The sequence below is a fragment of the Microtus oregoni genome, unplaced genomic scaffold (genome assembly GCF_018167655.1).
Source record: "Microtus oregoni isolate MIOR12 unplaced genomic scaffold, Mior012 000094F_ref0000399, whole genome shotgun sequence".
Lineage (NCBI taxonomy): Eukaryota > Metazoa > Chordata > Mammalia > Rodentia > Cricetidae > Microtus > Microtus oregoni.
The window spans coordinates 629,706-652,763 of NW_024544707.1; the positions used below are offsets into that span (position 1 = coordinate 629,706).

The window sequence follows — 23,058 nt, forward strand, 5'->3', positions numbered from 1 at the left end:
TAAGAAGGAAAGAAAAGATGTACAGAAATAGAGAAAGGTAAAAGCCTAGAGGCAAAAGATAAATGGGATAATTTAAGAAAAGCTGGCTAAAACTAACCCAAGCTAAGGCTGGGCATTCATAAGAAGTAATAAGTCTCTTTGTGATTATTTGGGAGCTGGGCAGCAGGTACCCCAAAGAGTAAAACAGACAAACAGATAAACAAACGAAAACCAAACCAACAACATGGAGGTCAAAGGACAGCCATCAAGTACCATTCTTTGCTTTTCTACTTCATTTGAGGTGGGATCTCTTTGTCACTGCATAAGCAGCCTAGCTGGCTCCTGAGTGTCTGGGATTTGTCTTGTTTCTGCCTCCCATCTCTCCACAGGGGCACCATGGGATTTCAGATGCTTGTGCTGTTACATCTGGCTTGTACATGACTTCTGGGCACCAAAATTAAAGTTGTGGAGCTTATATGGCAAGCACTTTTACCTACTGTCTCCTTGGCCCTGCACTGGAAATACCCTTTTAACTACTCTAGCTAAAGACTTTTGTATCTTCCTCAACTCTCTTTTATTACTACTTAATTTTTTGATCCATTAGTAAGTCTCCCTGGCTCTATCTTCTTTACTTTACTTTCCAAGGCTTAGTCTGTCATCTCCATACTGTCTAGAATCTGGTCCAAGTCAGCGCATCCTAATGGAATGTGATCATTTCCTAATTGTATATTTTTTACTTTGGCTCTCCTAAAATCCTTCCTGGTGGTAGTAACTAAAGTCCTTGTGTTAGGCAGTTTTATGGTGTCATCTTAATAAAGTGCCCAAACTGTGTACCTTCTAAGGACTTTGGTCCTTCTGGAGCTTTCATTCCAAGATTGGGAGGCATGGGCTTACATGACTTTGGTGAGATGTTTTGGAACAAGTGCTTGCATTTCCAAGTAAGGGACAGAGGACAAGGAGTGTGCCCAGAGTCCTGTGTTGGGACATGCTCCATGGCCTAAGGGCATCCCATTGTGACCCACCTTTTAAATTAGATCCAAGATCCACAGCAACTCCCAAACTAATGCCATTTAACACTCAGGCATTTAACATCCAAATGATTGAGTTCTCCATCTCACTGGAGCAGGAGCCCAAGTCCTTTCTGAGTTAGTCCTCTTGCCTTGCCGTCTTGTTCCTTCTCAGACTTCATGTTTGCCTTTTATTCAGTTGCAGGCCTTCTTGTTTCTCCTCTATGTTAATTGCATCTACCCTAGACTTTGTGCTTGCTGTTCTTTGTAGGTGAATCACTGTCTGCCCAGGTGGTGCCTGGCTAAGACCCACTTTCTCTGAACTCTGTTCTCGTAAGTTACCTTCTTAATGAGGCTTTCTGACCAGCTATAAAGAATACTTATTTCATCTTCTTATGCTTGGCCGCATCTTATTTTATTTTGTTTTACTTTAGTTTTTCTTGTGTGGACTGGCACTCTGAGCCTTCCACTTGCTAGGGCATCTCTCTACCAAAAACTGTTTTCTTAGCCCTTTGGTTTCATTGTATTATCACTTTTCACATATTTTGTATAAGCCTGTGCTTTTCCGCTTACTTTGTAACTTTCATGGAGTATAGGATTTGTTTTCTATTCTGCTTCTCGGGCAAGAGTAGGTGGTACTGGAATAAGTTAATAGGCTTTAATTTTAGCTTCAAGAATAGTTTATTGTGACCTTGTTGCTACTGTCAGCCATAGTTTTTGTTGGCGTTCCTTGAAATAACAGAGCCAATTATAATTAAATTCATCTGAATTGTGGATTAAAGGCAAAAACTTATCACTAGTATGCTGAAAAGATCAGTGGTGTCTCATCTGTGGTTGAATACTGACTCCTGCCCTTGTCATTATGAGAGAAGAGCTTTCTTAGAACCTTCCAGAGACTGGAAGGAAAGAGAGATGATGGTTCTGGGTTGTTTTTTTTTTTAATTTCTATTTCCTCCCTAAGATGAAGGTCCTTAGATGTTTCTTTAATCTTCCTGCTTTCCCTTCCGACTTTCTCCTCCCCCTTCTTCCCTTCTTCTTTCCCCCAATTCCCAATTTCCCTCCTTCTACCTAATCTCCCTCCTTTTCTTGACTTTTCTTAGACACAGCATCACTATGTATCAGAAATTGGGCTTGAGTTAGAATCTTCTGCTTCAGTCTCCTGAATGCTGAGATTATAGCCATGTTCTATCACCCTTGGCTTAGCTTTTCTTTATTTTTAATCTTCTCTTTTAAACTGTGGGAGATTTTTAAATTTGTATGAAAGTTGGCAAGATAGTATAATGACTGCCCTCTCTACCTACTTTGCACCTAACTTTCCCCTGGAAATGAATATTTTTCTTTCTCCTTTTGTAATTTTTATACTCTTTATCCCTGGCTCCTGTTTTTGTTCTTGTCTTTGGCTCAGGACATTTTCTGCAGTTTTAAGAGAGTTGTTGGTGGTAGACATCTGTGTCTTAGTCAGTCTTGGGGGAGATGTCTCATTTGTCATCACTCATGATTGGGACTGGTTGTGAGTCTGTCTGTCTGTCTGTCTGTCTCTCTCTCTTTTTCTTTCTTCCTTTCAAATAGCATTTTATCAGATTGGTGAGTTCTAGGCCTGCCAGGACTGCATAGCGAGACCCTGCATAGAAGGAAGAGAAAAGAAAGGAAGGAGGGAGGTAAAGAAAGAAGCAGAATCTTGATACACCCAGACAGGCAGGAAAGGAAAACAACTATACTCCAGCTGGGTGGTAGTGGCACTTGCTTTTAATTCTAGAATCTTAGCACTCAGAAGGCAGAAGCAGGTGGATCTCTGTGAGTTTGAGATCACCCTGGTCTATAGAATGAGTTCCAGGACAGCCAGGGCTACACAGGGAAACCAGTCTTGGAAAAAAAAAAAAGAAGGAAACTTATACTTCAGTAGTCTTTCATAAGCAATCTCAAAATCATTGGCAAAACAGTAAAACCTAGGCATAAAAATTTAAGATACATTGAAAAATCAACTAATGAAGAGGGACGTGCCAGATGGGGGGAATGCAAGTAAAATAATCCCAAGATAGCTCCAAATATGGTACAATAAGGGGTTCTTTATTAAAGGGAAACTCACAGATCACCCAGGGGAACAGGGCAAGCAGGAGAGACAGAGTGTATGTGTGTGTGTGTCTGGACCCATGTGCTTTTTGGTACCCAGTGCCACACCCAACCTGGTCAAGCCTCTCAAAGACTATTGACTGAAGGAAGTTCCCCATCATCTCCCCTTTTTATCTAAATGAGAGAATTTTAAACCTAATACAAAACTATATACAATAAGAACATATCAAGTATAAAAATTAGAATTAACCAGCATAAACAATATTAAGCATAAAACATATGCTAAATGTTTCAATAATTATTTTATCTTAAGGAGTCTAAGTCTTGTATTAGAAATGGCTTGGCTAAGCCATAAGAGGAAAGTAACTGTTCCTATCTCTAGTCTTCAACCCCATCAAAGACCTGAGAAGGGAGCTAATATTACTTGAGTAGGTAGGAAGTGCAATCAAGCACCTTCCAAAATGTACAGTAGATGACAGAGACAAATGGCTACCTGGGCAATCACCAGGTAGCAAAAGTTTCATTTGCAGCATTGGAGCAACCAACTTTGGCTAAGGCCTAGAGTAACTGACAGATCATTTCAGAGGCAGGAATATTTTCAAAACCATCTTACCCTGTCTTGGAAAGGTATTGCAGTCTTTTTTTTTTCTCATATCCTGCTTGTCCTGTCCAGACACCGTACATTTTGTCAGTGGTTGAGGCATGGGCAGTTCCTTGCCCAAAGGTCAGTTTTGTCAAGAAAACAAGCTCCAAGTGGTCCAGTCTTTGGTGTTCAACATTCTCTTGGGAATAGATCAGTGCTGCCAGGAGCAATCGTATCTCACGTCAACAGATCCCTTGGTTATTTAAATGCCATATTCTACAGTTCTTTGAAGTGGTTGAAGATTACCTATCTATGCAGAATACAGTCTATGTATCTAAAGAACCTGATTAGTCTAACTATAAGTATTACAAACATGGATGACTATTGGTCTATAATACTTAATACCTATGTAGTTTAAAGACTTCATATTAGAATATTAAACATCTTTAAAAAACTGGGCAGCAAATGAGGATAATGATCTCAAATGTAAACAGTATATAACTCTCTTGATCAGAGGTAGAAATGTATAATGAATGCCACATGATAAGTATATTCTAAAATTGTATCAATATACAAAGTGTCTTAAACAGAGGTAGAAACATGCATGCATACAATATGATAAAATAACTTTGCATAGGTGTGCAAATTTCTTTTTTTTGAAGATAAAAAGCTATGTATTTATCTTAGGTTTAAAAAGCTCAATTGTGTGGGAAATTCAAGGCAAGCTGTGTTGGTTACATTGTTCTCTTAAAGGTGGGTTAACTTTGAACAGGCTGAGGACACAATAGGAGAGGAAGTACACAATCTTACACAATAGGAGAGGAAGTTAAGTACACAATCTTACACAATAGGAGAGGAAGTTAAGTACACAATCTTACACAATAATACAATCTTACACAATAGGAGAGGAAGTTAAATATTATAAACAGAAATAGGAGCATATTCAATATAACAAATACAGTTTGAATTTGTATCAATATATAAGAATCTATACCAGTGTAAATTGTCTATAAATAATAGCTCACAAGTATTCACTCCATTATCCTTTAGGAAATTTCAGTGAATAGATGTAATCTTTATTGGCCAGCAGGTGTTGTGGTTGCAGCCATGTGGTGAAACAAAGTGGAGGAGAGACATGAGGAGCCGTGGACAATCTCGCTTTGGTTTTGCGCTTGTTGCCTACTTAGATACTGACAAATATGCTTTGCTTAACAAATTAAGAGCAGTTATTAAGGACAATTAATGCAATTCTGTACATGGAGAGAGTTTTGGTGGCTTTCTGTCAGTTGCGAGCCACACAGTTGGCAGATGTAATGCCGCGTGGATCGCAATGTGATAAAAAGAATGGTGGGCTGCTGTGGGGAAAGTTGGGATCCTAGGCAGTGGCAGGTGGGTGAGATGTGGATGAGAAACATGATCTAGCTGGTTAACGCGGGGTGTGGTGGTGGGTTTCTGGTAAGCATGGACTCGTTCCCACGTTGGGCAGCATATAAAGGGGAATGAGCCAGACTGGGGGAAATGTGACTAAAATAATCCCAGACTAGCTCTGGATATGGTATAGTAAGGGGTTCTTTATTAAAGGGGAACTCACAGATCACAATGGGGAACAGGGACAGAATCCAACATTCAGGTGTGTCAAGCAGGGAGAGAATGAGAGTGTGGCTGGACCCGCATGCTTTTTGGTACCCAAGGTTACGTCCAACCTGGTCCAGCCTCTCGAAGACCATTGGCCAAAGGAGGTTCCTCATCAAACTGATGTAACTATATTAGCAAAATAAAGTAGAAAAATGTATATAATCATAGTGAATGCGTAAATGCATCTGATACAATTCAATAGTACTTTATAATAAAGATAAACCTCTCGTATGTTTCTTTTGAATATTTTATGGCTTGATTAGTAGCTTTTTTCTTTTTTTGTGAACATTATGGACCAAATGTTGTAGAATCTGTAAAATCTTTCTTTGAAAGATAGTGTATTTTGTTCTGACAAGCAACTAAATTACCAGCTTCTTGCTTTTGTTCCATTAAGGGTGGAGCGATGTATTATTATATTCTGTTTTAGTTTTACACACATATACATGCATACACATGAGATTTACACATACAGAAGTAGACACACATATGCGTGAATGCACATTTGTGTGAAAACACAATGCACAGTGTTCCTTTCCCTAAGGTATAGCCTCTGTGACGTCTCACTTCAGTCCCCATGTCTTCATGAGGGTATTTGCTTTGTCCTTTCCAGCACTGACGTCTGCCATCTGTTTACCAATGTCTTTTTCCTACCAGACCCCTGTGGGGGTTTTGTCTTTGTGTACCCCAGAGATGATTGTAGATGGTTGAGAGGATTTTTTCTCGTGACTCCCACATGCCAAGCATCCTGTGTCCCCAGTGCTCATCACCTCTGCCCAGAATTGAGATCACTTTTCCTGCTTAGATGTTAGCTCAATATGCAAATCCATGAAAACGCTTCCAAGTGAAGGGAGATCTTGGGGCAGTGTCAGTCACTTATGTGTCTCTTCTAGTAAGGACCAGACTTCTGTGCTGATTGTGCTGTAGTGATGCTGTTGCTTCATGTATTTCTTCAGATTTTATTTAGCCATTGTAGAGGAAGACTCATAGCAGCAACTAGAACCCAATATACTTGAAGTCCTAGTAAATACCTTTTAATTCTGATTTATTGCTCTGTTTGTTGTTTTAAAAGAAACTCTTTAGTTTGGTTGTGATTGCAGCATGAATTTTGTGTTTCAGAGAAACAAGTGTTAATTGGGAAGATCCCAGTTTATTATGTCTAATTTGACATAGTTTCCAATCTTTTCCCTCTTTTTTTGTGTGATTCAAGGACTCGCCTGTTGCAGTTTGCTTTAGAGTCACCACCCATATCTCCTGTGTCTTCCACCTCAAAGAAAGTTGTTGCTAAAGTGCATAATGCTGAAGCCACCAAACACCCTGTCAAACAGGGGAGCAGGCTGATGGACAAGTTCCTGATAAGAGAGACGGGGGGAAAAGAAAATGACAGGAAGTATAGCCCGCAAAAAGAGATAAGCACCTCTACTGAGGCTAAAGAGACAAGTCTCGAGGGAAAGACAGTACTTGGTCCCTCGGATGCTAATGGACCTGTGACACCCTCTACATCCACCATGAAACTGGAAAATAAAGGTAGGAAGTCATTTTTATATATGCCTTTTCATACTTAAGGAAATCTCGTTCTTGTGGTGTAAGTTTAACAGGCAGTGCGTTTGAGGGGGGAGTAAGAAGGCATAGACCAGGTTCTACTTTACTGTGTCTCAGACATGATGCAGTCAGTGCTTAGAGGTAGAGTTTTTGTCTTTTTCATAGAATAGAGTCAGGATGATTCATGCAGAAGTGAAATGGTTTAGTAGTTAATGCTTCTTGTGGTAGCTTTCTGTTTTTAGATTGGAGCCCTCTCACCTCATCCAGTTCCAGTTAGCTCTTAAAGAAGCCTCCATTTTATGCCACAGGTTGACTACTTCCTTGATGTTCTGCCTGTAGTTTAATGTCCTTTGGCATATGACATGTACTTTGGTAACCTTCCTTATCTCTTAGCTCTCCCTCCCAAATGTCTCTGAAGCCAAGTTGTTGTCTCACTCTTTGTACAGTGCACCCATAGACTGACAGTAACTGAAAACCAGAGCTGGTGTGCCGCTTGTATGGTAAAGACAGGTTTGCTGGAGCATGCACTCCTTCTGTGTTTACATATCATCGCTGAGGTTTCCATTCTGCAGTGGTGCAGAGTGGCCTCATGATGACAGAGCCAGGATTCTGGTGGGAAGACTCATCTGGAAAGCCCCTGACTGACCTCTATGGCCTCATCTTTTACTAGGAACGTGTGTCTTTAGCAAACCCTTGCAGCCCACAGGTGAAGGCCAATAGTAGTGTTTGGGGTTTTTTTGATTACATGTATCTCATACCACATCTCACTCTGGACCACTTTCTGTGGTTTTTGCTGTTGTGTTTTTAATTTCATTGGGACATGTTTTCAACTCTTGTAGAACTTTTTTTCTCTCCAAATGAAATCTTAGAATGAACCATAGCATATAAAATAGATAAAATTCTTTGTGTTCTATTAAAAATCAGAGCCTTCGTTTTACTCATAATTGTAACCTCATTACAGTGTTGTTGACATTGCTTCTAGGGTAAGGTAGTCCTAGGGCCTGGGAAAGGCTCAGCATTATGGTCTGCTGGTACCTTGGTAGCAAAATTGTAGCTAAAGCATTTTCTAATTAGCTAACTTCCAAACTTACTTCAGTCTCTAGGCCTAGGATTCTGATTGTGTGACACCCCACAAAGTAGCTAGTTACTAGTAACCAGTTTTACCCGCTTTCCGTGCCTTGTGGGTTTTTCTAAGAGCAGATTACCTCGGATTCTGTCTGTGCCAACTTGTTTATTTTTCCCCTTTCTTTCTCTCTTTTTAAAATGCAGTGTCTTGTCCCGTTTGTGAGGTCAGCATTTCAGAAAATCACATCAATAAGCATTTAGACAGTTGCTTGACACGTGGAGAGAAGAAAGAGAGTCTTCGAAGGTAAGAAAGCCGAGCTTAGCTGCTGACCTGCTTTGGCTGGGTGCTTCTGTGCTTTATAGACGTGAATCAAAACCAGGACTAACCTTTTGTCCTGGTGACTAGTGCTTCCTGCTTGATTTTTCCTCTAACTCTGCTTACCTTTCCATCCCTCACTCTTGTTCCTCCTTCAGCTCACACTCTGCCGTATGTCAGTAGCGGATCAGTGCTTGCTAACTGCTATATCATGACTTAGAGAAACTACTGACTTAGAATCACTTGTCTTTCTTGCTGTTGTTGTTGTTGTTTTGAGACAGGGTTTCTCTGTGTAGCCTTGGCCGTTCTGTAGACCAGGCTGGCCTCAAACTCACAGAGACTAGTTCACTTTGTTTTTAGAATTCTCAAACTTTTGTACAAAGGCCTTGCACAAAGAAAGCAAGGACAGTTTGAATTTAGAACATGTAAAATCTTTCATTAGTTCTTAGGATGTTTTAGTATTTTAAATAGATATTTAATTAATAAGAAATTTAATATCTTAAATATTAATTTAAATCAAACTTATTGTATTTTTGTCTGTCTGATTGTCTGTATTTATATAGGGCTCAGAATTGAATTTAAAACCTAGTACTTAGTGAACGTCTTTAAAAATTAGTTTTTGAATTGCCTGTTCTACTTACATATGTAAAAATGATACAGAAGAATATTTATAATTGGATATGGTGGTGTATGCCTACAATCTTAGTATTCAGGAGGCTGAGACAGGAGAATCAAGGGCAGCATAGACTACTGAGAAGTAGGTTAGCCTAGGCTACAGTGACATTCCAGCCCCACGTTTCTATTTCTTCCTTGCCAGAGAATGTGTATGGAATGTAAGGACTTTGTCTTCAAAACACCAAGAGATGACATTACTAATAAGTTGTGAGGTCAGTATTTGTATCCAGACTACTGTGCTACTTTGCATCCTTTGTGTATCAAAGTCTCCAAATCTAAAACTAGTTCACATGTGTGTTCAAGGAGTGATATTTTTATTGAAGTTAAATTGTAGGGCTTCAGGAATCTGGCTGGTAAAAACAGTAAGGAAGAAATGTCGTGTTTGAGTCTGGGTGATGATAGAGAAATGTAGTTGGGAGCGGCATGGGCAGCAAGGTCAAGGAAAGATTTTATTTTTAAAAGTAGCGTACAGGCCTTGGTCTTTCTGCTATTGTCTGACAGTAAGTAGAATAGTGGTGAGCACAGGGAATGAAGTTGGGGAAAGTTGGAGAGAATAGGTGGAAAAGAGAACGGGGCTGACGATATTAGTGATGCCTGGAAAGCGGGAGGAAGAGAATTGTTGGCTCTTGTGTGTGTCTCATCTGTTTTGAAGAGTATTTTCCCAAAAGCATTCTCTCCAAAGAGAGGGCCATCTTACTGATTTAATTATTAAAACTAAAAAATGCCACTTTTTTTTGTGTGTGTAAGTTTGGAGTGAATGCAGGTTTCAAGGGACAGACTGCTGCTGAATCTTACAAAGGCTGATGTTGAAGGGTAGTGATGTGTTGCTAACTCACAGCACAGGCTGTACTTGACTCCAAGCCTGGGCAGTCCTGTGCTCACAAGGATTGCCTTCTTGTATCTACAAGTTTGTTGATGGGAATAGAATTTAGATGTTTATGTTGCTAAGTTAGGGGGAATTTGGGATAATATAAACTGGTAGCTTCCAGGATGACTGCTAAGCCATTAGCATCTTATTACTTGCTTTTTTTTCCTTCTGTTTTTTCCAGAGTTGGGAGTAGAAAAGCTGAGTATTTTCTTCCTGAAGAGTAAGAAATTGGCACTGATGAATGATCTGATCTTGTTTAGATTGTTCTATTTCTAGATGTAGCTGTTGTATTCTTCTAATTCTTTAGCTGTGTCCAGTGGTGTTCCAAATCTGGTTGCTCAGACAGTCCTGCCAGTTGGTCCCCAGTGCAACTTAGAACTGTGTCACTCTTAGTAGACTGAAGGTCCTCACTCAAGGTACCTGCTGGAGTTTGTTGTATTTTTTTGTTTTTGTACTCACAAGTCATTTTTTACGACATTATTCAGGCACACTTAGGGAAACATGAAGCTAAATCTTCTTAGTTTTATACTGGCCTGGGGTTTGGTCACGTAAAAGTCTCTGTGTCTTAAGGTCTCTTTTTACAACCCTAAAAGGTCAATTTCTGGGTGTGGCTGGTAACCCTTTTACCACCCTATGTAGAACTGTCTGATGGTTTAGAGCAGAACTCTTTCTATAGCTGTCTAGTTCTGAGACTTCTGACGTGTGTGATTCCACTTCACCGAGTCAGCATAGGAAAGATCAGTATCATTCCATGCTTGGGGTAATGCTTCTCTGACTTCATAGTCTCAAATTATTTTCTTTATTTTATTTTTATTTTATGATAATTGGTATTCTCCAGCATGTTTGTCTGTGTGAGGGTGTTAGAGAAGCCCTGGAGTTGGAGTTACAGACAGGTGTGAGCTGCCATGTAGATGCTGGGGATTCAACCTGGGTCCTCCAGAAGAGCAGCCAGTCAGTGCTCTTAACCGCTGAGCCATCTCTCCAGCTCCCATACTTTCACTTCTTGACAGAGATGGTTGATGTCTGATGTTGCTTTCATTGTGAATGCCAGTGGACACTTCACATCTTTATTAGAATTTTATAGTTGTTATTGTCTGTCTTTGATCAAATAAATGTTTTAGTTAGAGACTTAATGAATTGCTCCTCCTTTTGTGCTTGCCATAAACACAGCAGAATGATTCAGTTGATCCTACCTGCTGTGATTTTATTTTACCATAATGTCATCAATCTGGTAGGGCCTAATTGAATGCCATTATAAGAACAATTTGGAAAAATATACTCTGTGGAAGTTTTCAGGTCCTTTTATAAATAAGTAGTTATTTCTGGCTTTCCAGGCTTTACTAACAGAGCATAAAAGAGATAATTTAGCTAGAAAATGGTCATTGTGTGAGTAGAACAGTTGTATCTCTACTTGACTGTAATAGTGCTCTCAGTATGACCTTTGGACCACCACATCAGATTTACCTTAGGAAACTGGAAAGTAAAGATTTTCAGCTTCCACTTTAGGTCTGCATCATGTGGATGGGTGCTGTAGAGAAAGTAACTGAGGAAGTGTTGCATTTAAACTACACTCTCCTGGCAGTTCTGAGGTTCTTGAAGTTTGGGAAGCATCAGCATTTGAACATTTTTTGCTTTTTTTTTTTAAAAAAAAAACTTTATTTTAAACCCTGTTACTCTTAAGATCTTATTAATTTGCTGTTGTCATTTTGAAATGATTGCAGTAGTAAAGACTGCTTTGACAACTGTTTATTATACACCTAATTGCCCATAGAGCTGAACCTCTACTCAGAATGCGTATGCTGACACTTGCCCATCTTTCTACCTTAGTATGGGTGTGGGTAAAGCATGTTCATGTGTAGAGGCTGTATGTGTGTATGTTAGCATGTGTGTGGAAGAGTTCAACCCTGGGTATCATACTCAGGAGTATATTCTACCTTGTTCTTTGAGACAGAGTTTCACTAGGACATGGCCTTGCTGGTTGGTTAGGCTATCTGACTAGCAAGCTCTAAGGATGCTGTTTTTACCTCCCCAACTTTTTATATGGATGCCAGAGGTCAAACTCATGCTTGTGAGGCAAGCACTTCATTGACTAAACTTTCTCCCTATATTCTTCTTTTTTTATCTTAATGGCTCAACTATTTTTGTAGTCAGTCAGGTGTTGTGAAGGCAAATTACTATTTTATTGAGAATATTTGATAATTCAAAATAATCCTCAGATCTCTTTTTTTTTCATTTTAGTTCTGCTCACAAAAGGAAGCCACTGCCAAAAACAGTGTATAATTTGCTCTCTGATCGTGATTTAAAGAAAAAGTTGAAACAGTATGGCTTATCCATTCAAGGAAACAAGCAGCAGCTTATTAAAAGGCACCAAGAATTTGTACACATGTATAATTCCCAATGTGATGCTTTGCATCCTAAATCAGGTAAAGTAATACATCTGTTCTCATCTTTGGATAAAGAAGTGTATGGCTCAGAGATTATAAACCACAGAAAGAATTTTAATAAGTACCTTTTTGGCAGCAGATATGCAGGTGAATCCCTTCGAGAGCTACCTGGAGAACACTGCTAAGGCCATCATCCTCTCAGGCTGTTTCCTGGCCCCAGTTCCCTTCGCAGAGGAATCACTATTGCCAGTGTTTTGAGTATCTCTCCAGGGTGGCATGGTGGTAAAGAGCGATATGGAGGCCTACAGTCCTCCTAGTTTATGCTGAGTGACTGTGAATAAGTCGTGTCTCTGTACTTTAATTTTCTCATCTGTAAATTGAGGATTATAATCCTACATGCTGCATGTTTTTGAGATGATAGGATGCATTCAGATATCAAGTACAGTACCTCAGCAAGCACTTAGAACTCCTTAGATATTTCCATTATGATTATTATACATAAACAGACATCCTTAGTTGGTACTGATTCATAAAAATGTCAGTATTCTCCATGTTGTTTTCACTTGACCATGCATACATTTTGGAGTTCTTTATAGGTAAGATCATTTAGAATTGAAAAAATGAAGAGTGATATGAAAACAGAAAAGTGCATGGTATGATAAATTTTTGAAGTGAAAATGCCTCCTGAGATTACGGTCAAAATCCTAGAATCCCCTCCTCCCAGGTATGGTTGTCTCCATACATCTGCCTACTGTCTATTTACTCTGTGTCCTTGAGCTGAGTGAGTTTGGTAATAGCCACAAGTTCATCCCTGTTCCAGTGCCTTTGTGATTAGAGCTCTTTTCTGCTCCACTACATTTCTGTCCACTGCTTTACCCAGGTTCAAGCTCCTTTCTTTTCAAATTGCACATTTTTTATATTTTTTTGTTCTATTTTCTGAGAATTAGTATAGCTGCATTGAGCAGTAGCCATGCCATAGCCCAATGTTGTACTATTGTAAGATTTCCTCCACCAAACAAAGTAATCCATGATTTTTTACTTCAGCCCTACTGACATAGTCAAGACTGGCAGAATGCAGTCAGATTCTTTGCTAGAGTATTACACAAACGGCCTCAACTCTTGTCCTAGTTCTAGTAGAGCTCTTGTTGCCCTCTGAAACCTCTTGAATACAGTCTTCGTTGTCTACGTTTCAGCATCCTGGTCTTCTTCTTTCCCACCAGTGGCCTATCAAGCTGCACTTAAAGGATTCTAGCACTTTAACCTGCAGCCTCATACTCTTGCACAGTCCTTCTGCATGTTACTTCCAAAGGCCAGTGAGCCACATGGTCGTTTGTCACAGTGACTCCATTTTCTGTACTTGTTTTCTTTCTTTCTTTCTTTCTTTCTTTCTTTCTTTCTTTCTCCCCCCTCTCTCTTTCTCTCAGATATTAGATATTTGCTTATTTATTTACTTATTTGTGTTTATGTATGTGTGTCCATAGAGGTCATAGGAGGGTATTGGGTAAATCTTTTGGAACTGGAGCTACAAATGGTTGTGAGTGCCTTGTGGGTGCTGGGAATCAAGCCTGGGTCTTCTGGAAGAGCAACCACTGCTCATAACCACTAAGGCATCTCTCCAGGCCCTCTGTGCTGATTTCTTTGTTTGTTTTGTTTTTCAAGATAGAGTTTTTCTGTGTAGCCTTGGCTATCCTGGAACTCGCTTTGTAAACCAAGCTTGTCTTGAAGTCAGAGGTCTACCAGCCTCTTTTTTCCAAGAACTGGCATTAAAGGCATTCACCTCCAAGCCCAGCTTGTTCTGTAATAATTTTTTTGGTATTAGTTACTTTCCTTTACTGTGTGACCAAATACTTGAGAAGAAACAACTTAAAGAGGGAAGATTTATTTTGTCTCATTGATTGATTGACATGAGGGGAAGGCATGGTAGTGTTTATGAGGCTGAATGTGCAGCCGAGACCCACCGTCTCATTGTGCTAGGTAGCAGAAACATGGGAGTGCTGACATTCTGTAGGAACAGCCTGCCATTGATGTTCCTGTGTCTGAGCTCAGTTGTGTTTTTGTTGTTGTTTCCTTTTTATGTTTTCTTGGTAGCCACGCCGGGCCTTTTGTAATCTATCAAAAAGTTTAACCATGATCTTACTCAGATGTACAGTCATTTAATTTTGTCACCTGATGGTCATGATCGCTCCTAATCTTGCCACCTGTTTTGGGGTTTTAGCACATGTAGTTGCTGTTTGACTTTAACTCTGATGGATACAAGCAAAATTATAGTTGGATAGCTTGTTAGTGTTTCCTTGTCATTATAGTGAGGGTGATAGTATTGTTAGTTCTCTACACCCTAAACAGAATCAGAAATACTTCTGGAAATAACTTAAACCCTTAACTTGTGCCCACCGTAGTATAATTTTCTTACTATTGTAGAGTGTGCCAGATGTCTTGAATGGTACTTGTATTAATGCATGGGATAGAATGTAAATGCTTTTGCTTTTCTATTATACTGTGATTCAGTTAGCTCACAGGAGATGAACAGTTCTTATTCACAGATGATACTTTTTATATTGTTTCAACCAGCCCTACAAAAGTAAGGAGGCAGATACATATCAGTGCTTGGAAAAGAAACTATTTTGTTTAAGTGAAGTAGTTGCTTTGAATTTAAATAAACTTTAGTAGGATTATTTGAAGTTGATACAAAGGGGAGATTGAGGTGGATGTAGAGGGAGATTGAATGAGGAGGGTAAGAGCCGGTTGATGAGAGTACTAGTACTCTCATTTCACCCATGGAATGCAGCCAACTGTCAACCCTACAATGTAACCAATTGTCAAGCCATCCTAGTTTTTTGTCTACCATTTAAAGCCTCTGCATAGAATATTTTGAAGTAAATTACAGATTTAATATCTTTTTACATATAAATGAATATAAATGATTGTCAGTTCTTATTATGTACCTCATGCACTTAAATAGATTGACTTTTGGTACTGAAAAATAGCTTTTGCAAAATCTGCACTGTTTATGTTTAAAGGGAGCCATTTAATGTGTGGTCTCCTACTATGGGTGATATAAAACTGTTTAAGGAGCCGGATGGTGGTGGCACATGTCTTTAATCCTAGCACTAGGGAGGCAAAGGCAGGCAGATCGCTGTGAGTTCGAGGCCAGCCTGGTCTACAAGAGCTAGTTCCAGGACAGGCTCCAAATCCACTGAGAAACCCTGTCTCCCCCCAAAACAAACAAACAAACAAAAAAAAAAACAAACAAAACCAAATAAATAAATAAAACTGTCTATGGATACTTGTTTTGGAGGCAAGGACATTTCCCCTGGTATTTGCAGATCTTTCTTCTTGGTAAGTTTCAATACATTTACTATATTGGAGTTTTAGTTTAGCTCATAGTGTAAATTAATTCTCATATTTCTTTGGAATTGCTGTTTATATATTCAAGAGAGAAGGCAAAAATAGCATAGTATTTCTTACATTTTATTTTGATATGTAAAAGAGTTGGAAATTAAAACTCCACATTCTTTTTTTAATGTTTTACTTTGAAATGTTGCTAGATTTACTGTTTTAATTACTGTTGTATTGTTGTGATGAAACACTGAGAGCAAAGCAACCATGACCATTATGGTGGGGATGGGGGGGTGGCAGATGGGCAGGCATGGCACTGGTGTAGTAGCTGAGAGCTCACATCTCATGTGCAAGTTTCAGGCAGAGAGAGAGAGAGAGAGAGAGAGAGAGAGAGAGAGAGAGAGAGAGGGGGATTGGGCCCAACTGGGCCTTTGTGAAAACCCAGCCCCCAGTGACACACCTCCTCCAACAAGGCCACACCTCCTAATCCTTCCCAAACATTTCCACTAACTGGGGACCTTAGCATTCAAATTTATGAGTCAGTGGAGGCCATTCTTTTTCAAACCACCACACTTTTTTTTGGAAATTTGAAAAAAGAAGATAGGAATGTGCATTTATATACACCTGTCTTTCTCTGTTGTTAAAACCTCACATAGACATAGAGTAAGTGGATTTTTTTCTTGTTCTTATTTTAATAGCTGCTGAAATAGTCCAAGAAATTGAAAACATGGAGAAGACCAGGATGCGCCTTGAAGCAAGTAAACTCAATGAAAATGTATGTTGAATCTGTTTCAGTGTCTGTGTAGTTGTGCAGGAAGGAATTGTTGAATTGTACTTTTCAAATTAAAAGCCAGCCTTTGTAAATTTTTTGGTAGAAAATGTACTGGAACACATTGCTATTTAGAGAATTAAGATTTCTTTACAGCTCATGTTTTTAGATAGCATTTGTGTTTAACAAACTTACAACATAAAGTACAGCTGGAGTCACCTAGACAAAGTCCTCATGGCTCAGTTTTTGTCTGCCATGAGTAAAGATGCTTGCTCCTCCACCACTTACTCCTGCCACTGTGGTGTTCTGCCCAGGTGCCTGGGTTCGAGCAGCCATGGGCTGAACACTGAACCAGCATGTGAAGTATTAGCCAGGAAAATGAGTATGTCACTAGGACACATTTGAAAAAAAGAAACAACTAAAGAAAAATAGGAAGCTGGTAGGTGATGAAACACGCCATTAATCCTAGCACACAGGAGGCAAAAGCAGGTGGATCTATGTGAGTTCTAGGACAGTCTGAGGTATTACATAGAGAAACCTGGTTGATAAACAAAACAAAAAAACAAAAAGAAAAATGAGAATATTCTAAGGTTTTTAATCTTTTGATAAACAGCTGTGTATACTCTTCATAACTGTTAAGAATGAGTTCTGGGTTTACTCTGCTTTTTCTGATGACTTTTGTAGCTCTTAGGAGAAACAATAGGACCAGAATTCACATTCAGCAGCTACATATCTTTTATAGTTCTCCTTTCCAAGCTTCTATAAGTCATGGGCCAATTTTTTTTTAAAGATTTATTTATTTATTTATTTATTTATTTATTTATTATATATACAATATTTTGCCTGCATGTATCCCTGTGGGCCAGAAGAGGACACCAGATCTCATTACAGATGGTTGTGAGCCACCATGTGGATGCTGGGAATTGAACTCAGGACCTCTGGGAGAGCAGTCAGTACTCTTATCCTCTGAGCCATCTCTCCAGCCCCGGGCCAATTTTTAATAATCTAATTTAAGGAAAATAGGCAACTATATTGCTTTAACACAAGTGCCTACCACCTAGGAAATTTTAATGTAATATTCTTTTTTAAGATTGTATTTTTATTTATGTGTATATATACCGTGTGTGTGTGTGTGTGTGTGTGTGTGTGTATGTGTGTGTATGTGTGTATGCCTGTCTTCCTGTGGAGGACAGACTAGAGTGTTGGATCTCCAGGAATTGAAGTTAGAGGCACTTGTGAGTTGACTGTTAAGGGTGCTGAGAACGAAGCTTAGTGTTGACAGAGGTTTCTGTCCTACCTGGTCTTACCATAATTCAGTTCCAAATAAATACACAGAGGTTTATATTAATTATAAACTGTTTGGCCTAGTAGCTCAGGCTTCTCATTAACTCTTATAACTTATATTAGCCCATAATACTTGTCTGTGTTAGTCACGTGGCTTGGTACCTTTTTTGGCGAGGCATTTCCATCTTGCTTACTCTGTGTCTGGCTTCTTTTGTGTCTGGGTGAGGACTGCAGACTGAGTCTTTACTCTTCCCAGAATTTTCCTGTTCTTGTTGCTCTGCCTCTACTTCCTGCCTGGTCACCCTGCCTATAGTTCTTGCCTGGCTACTGGCCAATCAGCGTTTTATTAAAAATAATACAGGTGACAGGATAAAAGACCATTGTCCCATAGCAGCTTAGGTTTTCTAAAAGAGTGTCAAATGCTTCTGACTTTTAAGCTATCGTTTCAGCACCATCAATGTAATCATTTTTCTCCTTTTTCTCCTCTTCTTCCTCTTTCTTTCTCCTTTCTACTTCATATATATACATATTTTGAGATAAGGTCTCACTTTGTAGCTGGCCTGAAACTCACTGTATAGAACAGGCTGACCTCAAAACTCACAGAGACCTATCTATCTGCCTCTGATTCCCAAGTACTAGGATCAAAGGTATGCGCAACAGCACTCTCAGCTAATGTAATACTCTTTTTTAAAGTTTTTATTTTAAAAATGTTTTCTCATAGAATATATTGATCACATACTTTTTCTTACCCCAGCTCCTCCTTACTTTTTAACCCACTCAACTTCATGTTCTTTTCCTTCCTTTAATAACAACAAAAAAGCCAAGAAGCACAACAAAAATCAGAAAAAACTAAAAGAAATAGAATAAAGCAAAAATTCGCAAAATAAAGTGCACCAAAAAAAAAAAAAAACCCAAAAAACATAGAGTCCATTTTGTGTTGGCCAACTACTGGGCATGAGACCTGCCCTGGAATGTGGTTGATATACCCAGCGACACTCCATTAAAGAAACCTGATATTCCCTTTGCCAGCAGGTTTCAATTACTAATAGCTTCTTGGTTAGGTGTAGGCCTTTGTGTTCACTTCCCCTTCTCAGTGCTGGGAATTTTGTCTGGTTTGAACTTGTGCAGGTCTTGTACCTGCTGTCCCAGTCTCTGAATTCATATGTGCATCTGTCCTGTTGTGTCTGGAAGACACTGTTTCCTTGGAGTCATCTATTGCCTCTGGCTCTGAAAATCTTTCCACTTCTCCCATATAGATCCTTGAACTTTGAGGGGAGGAGTTTGATAAAAATGTCCCATTTAGGGCTGAGTGTTCCACAGTCTCTCATTCTCTGAACATTGTCCAGTTGTGAATCTCTTTGTTAATTACCGTCTACTACAAGAAACTTTTCTGATGAAAATTGAATAATGCTCTAATATATGGGTATAGCAGTATGTCAGTAGGAATCATTTTACTGCTTTGTTCTGTTAACAGAATAATAGTAGGTTTTCCTTTATGCCCATGGCTAGTTTTTGACCTGACACAGGTATGGATTCCAGCTCATGGAATGGGCCTTAAATCCAATAAAATAAGAATAGTTGGTTATTCCTGTAACATTGTGCCAGAATATCTTGAAGGCAGGTGTCTGTTGTAGCTGAGTGATACTAATAATTACTTTTCTCCTCTGGTAGTATGCAAGAATATTTTCCAGTACCATGAACACTAGTCAGTAGGGGTAAATGTTGTGTGGGGTGGTGGGCTGCGTTCCCGCCCAGCTCCACACGGCTAGCTTTACCCGAAATAATTACACAGAAACTGTATTCTTTTAAACACTGCCTGGCTCATTAGTTCCAGCCTCTTATTGGCTAACTCTCACATCTCAATTAACCCATTTCTAATAATCTGTGTAACACCACGAGGTGGCTTACCAGGAAAGAGCTTAAGTGCTTCTGTCTCGGAGAGGAGAATCATGGTGAACTTCCTGACTCGGCTTCTTTCTCCCAGTATTCTGTTCTGTCTACTCCGGCTACCTAATTTTCTGTCCTATTAAAGGGCCAAGGCAGTCTCTTTATTAACCAATGAAATCAACACAAAACAGAAGACTCTCCCACATCAGGTAAAGCTTCTAGTTGGGTACCAGCTCAGTTTCCCCATGTTTGATGACATCAATAATAGGGCCTTACTATCAGGTTATAGAGAATAACCAATAACCTTGATAATAGCTTGTATTTGGAGGTGTCTATGGGATATTTTTTGGTCACGATTCAACAAGATATAACCTATTTTTGTCACTGGAGGTTTTACTTGGTGACATAAGATGTCTAATTGGTGCATTGATTCCATTTAAATTTCTTTCATATATGTATATATTTTAGGAAGCTTCTATAGTAGTAGATTTCCATATGGCTTTTCAGAGAGCCTTTAGTGTTAGGTATCTGTAGTCGCATTTCAATTGTATTTTAATAACTAAAGCTTGCCTGAAGATCTGAGAGAAAACAGCACCACTGGCAAGCCTTATAGACTAGGCAGTATCAACACACACCTTTAATCCCAGTAGACACACTAGTTTGCCATAGAAACCAGGTGGTAGTGGTACATGCCTTTAATCCCAGAACTAGAGAGGATAATAAGACGGGAAGAGACAGCTCACAGACACAGTCTCATTCTGAGATTCCTGGAGGCAGGATTGCCATTTTCAGACTTGAGGTTGAGGTAAGAGCCAATGGCTGGCTGCTTTGCTTTTTGGATCTTCAGGTTGAAACCTATATCAGTTTCTGAGCTTTTATTAATCATACTTGAGGTGTCCCTCTTTTATTCTGCCCTTCCATTCCCCTTCCTATTTCCTAATTTCTCCTTTATCCCTTTATAATACTGTATTCTATTTCCTTTTCCTTGGAACATTATACCTGATCCCTTATTAGCTAACCTCTGAGATTATTCAAGTTGACATACACATGTCTTAAACTGACATCCATATACAAAAGGAAACATGAAATATTTTTTTTTTTTAGATCTAGGTTACCTCGCTCAGGATGATTGATTCTAGCTCCATCTATTTACCTGCAAATTTCATTATTTTAGTTATCTTAGTAGATGAATAATCCCATTTCTCAATTGATGGAGATCTATGCTATCTGCAATTTATGGCTATTATGACTAGAGTCCCAATTAACATGGATGAGCAAGTACTCTGTAGTAGAAAGTTGAGTTTTTTGGATATATACCCAAGATGGGTACAGCTGAATCTGGTAAATTGATTTTCAGCTTTTTGAGGATCTTCCACACTGATTTCTATAGTGACTGTACCAGTTTGCACTCCTACCAGCAGTGAATAAGTGTTCCCTTTCCCCGCATCTTCACTAGCAAGTATTATTATTTGTTTTTACTGTTTTGGGTCATTCTGACTGGGGTGAGACAGTGTCAAAATAGTTTTAATTTCCTTGATGGCTAAGGATGAACATTTTAAAAGTGTTTCTCAGCCATTTGTGTTTCATCTTTTGAAAACTAATTCTGCACCCCATTTTTAAATTGGGTTAACCCATTTGTTTTATGTGCAGATTTTTTTTTAGTTCTTTATGTATATATTCTAGATAACTAACCCTTTATCAGATTTCCTATTCTGTATGCTGACACTTCGCTCGAATGATGGTGTCTTTTGCTATACAGAAGCTTTTAGCTTTCTGAGGTTCCACTTATTACTGCCTGTTGTTGATGTCCTGTTTAGAAATTCTCTTCTTGTGCCAGTGAATTCAAGCCTATTTACTACGTTGTCTTCTTTAAGATACAGTGTATCTAGTCTCATATTGAGGTCCTTGATCCATTTTGAGTTGAATTTTGTACAGAGTGATGGCTATGGATCTATTTTTTTAAAATATTTATTTATTCATTATGTATACAATATTCTGTCTGTGTGTATGCCTGCAAGCCAGAAGAGGGCACCAGACCCCATTACAGATGGTTGTGAGCCACCATGTGGTTGCTGAGAATTGAACTCAGGACCTTTGGAAGAGCAGGGAATGCTCTTAACCTCTGAGCCACCTTTCCAGCCCCCCTATGGATCTATTTTTATTCTTCTACATGCAGCTGTCCAGTTTAACCAGCACTGTTTGTTGGAGATACTGTCTTTCCTTCAATGTGTATTTTTAGTTTCTTTGTCAAAAATTAGGTGTCTGTAGGTGTGTGGAATTATGTCTGGGTCTTCAGGTCTATTCTGTTGATCAGTATGCCTTCTTATGTCAATACCATGTTTTTTAAATGATTGTAGCTCTATAATAATACAATTTGAAACCTGAGGTGGTGATACCTCCATCAGTTCTTTTATAACTCAGAATTGTTTTAGCTATCCTGGGTTTTATGTATCTAATGTAATATTCTTAATACAGAACCACACTTTAATTGATGAACTATACTTCAAGAATTAGAAAGGAGGGCTGGAGAGATGGCTCAGAGGTTAAGAGCATTGCCTACTCTTCCAAAGGTCCTGAGTTCAATTCCCAGCAACCACATGGTGGCTCACAACCATCTGTAATGGAGTCTGGTACCCTCTTCTGGCCTGAAGGCATACACACAGACAGAATATTGTATACATAATAAATAAATAAATATTTAAAAAAAAAAGAATTAGAAAGGAGATTCATGCAAGTTTTCAAAGCAGAAAGAGGAAATGACATGTACAACTAAAAAATCAGACTTGCTTAAAATTTGACTTTGTTTTCTTAATATATCTTAATTTTTAACTAGTGTTTTTAGTAACAACAAAACAGTGGATTTCTTTATGGTGTTTCATACATTCATATCATTGTACTTTGTTCATATTCTCCCCTTCCTTTGTTCTGGCTCTCTTTCTCTACCAAATATTTATCCACAATATTTCATTTGAGAAACCTTATATATGCAGAAAGGTGGAAGGAAGGGTACTATTCTTTACTATCAAAGATTTATTACCTGACATGATTTTCCTCCATTTCTCTTCTAGATACAGGCTTATGTGTTTTGATTTGGGGTATTTTTTTCCTCAACTATTTGGAGTTGGATATAGATACTTTACACATTTTATTGGGATATTTTTATTTATGGGAAGAACCAAAACTTAAAATTTCTCTACAAATGAATCCCACCTTGGCCTAAAATCCACAGCTACTGCCAAACTACTCATTTATAACATGAACATTTGTCAAATAAATAAACATCTGAAGCTGTAGATGGCTTGGCAGGAAAGATCACTTGGTGTATAAGCCTGAGAACTTGAGTTCAAATCTCCAGCACTCATGTAAAAAGTCAAGCATGGCTGCATGTTCTCTAACTCCATTGCTGTGGGGAGTGGGGACAGGAGACTGCTAGGACTACTCACCAGCTTTGCTCCAGGTTCAGTGAGAAGCCCTGTCCCTGTCTCAAGAAAATAAGGCAGAGGGTCTTCATATGTGCACGAGCATGCTCATCCATCCACACTTGCACATACACACATGCGCACACACCAGGGCATATACAACCTCTCAGATTTCACTATAATATTGTTTAAAAAACGTATTTAATCATGGTGAGATTTCCGTCTTGGATGTTACTTGGTTT

The 23,058-nt window shown here is 38.9% G+C and overlaps 1 protein-coding gene across 2 annotated transcripts in view; it reads left to right on the plus strand.

The window, feature by feature from the left end:
• LOC121442694 (E3 ubiquitin-protein ligase RAD18-like) overlaps positions 1-23,058 on the plus strand; it is an 87,104-nt gene that overhangs the window by 17,481 nt on the left and 46,565 nt on the right. For both annotated transcript variants that reach the window (XM_041644303.1, XM_041644304.1), the window contains exons 5-8: positions 6,482-6,798; positions 8,083-8,182; positions 11,976-12,160; positions 16,156-16,232. In XM_041644303.1, coding sequence (XP_041500237.1) covers positions 6,482-6,798; positions 8,083-8,182; positions 11,976-12,160; positions 16,156-16,232 — 679 coding nt within the window. The remainder of the gene's footprint in view (positions 1-6,481; positions 6,799-8,082; positions 8,183-11,975; positions 12,161-16,155; positions 16,233-23,058) is intronic.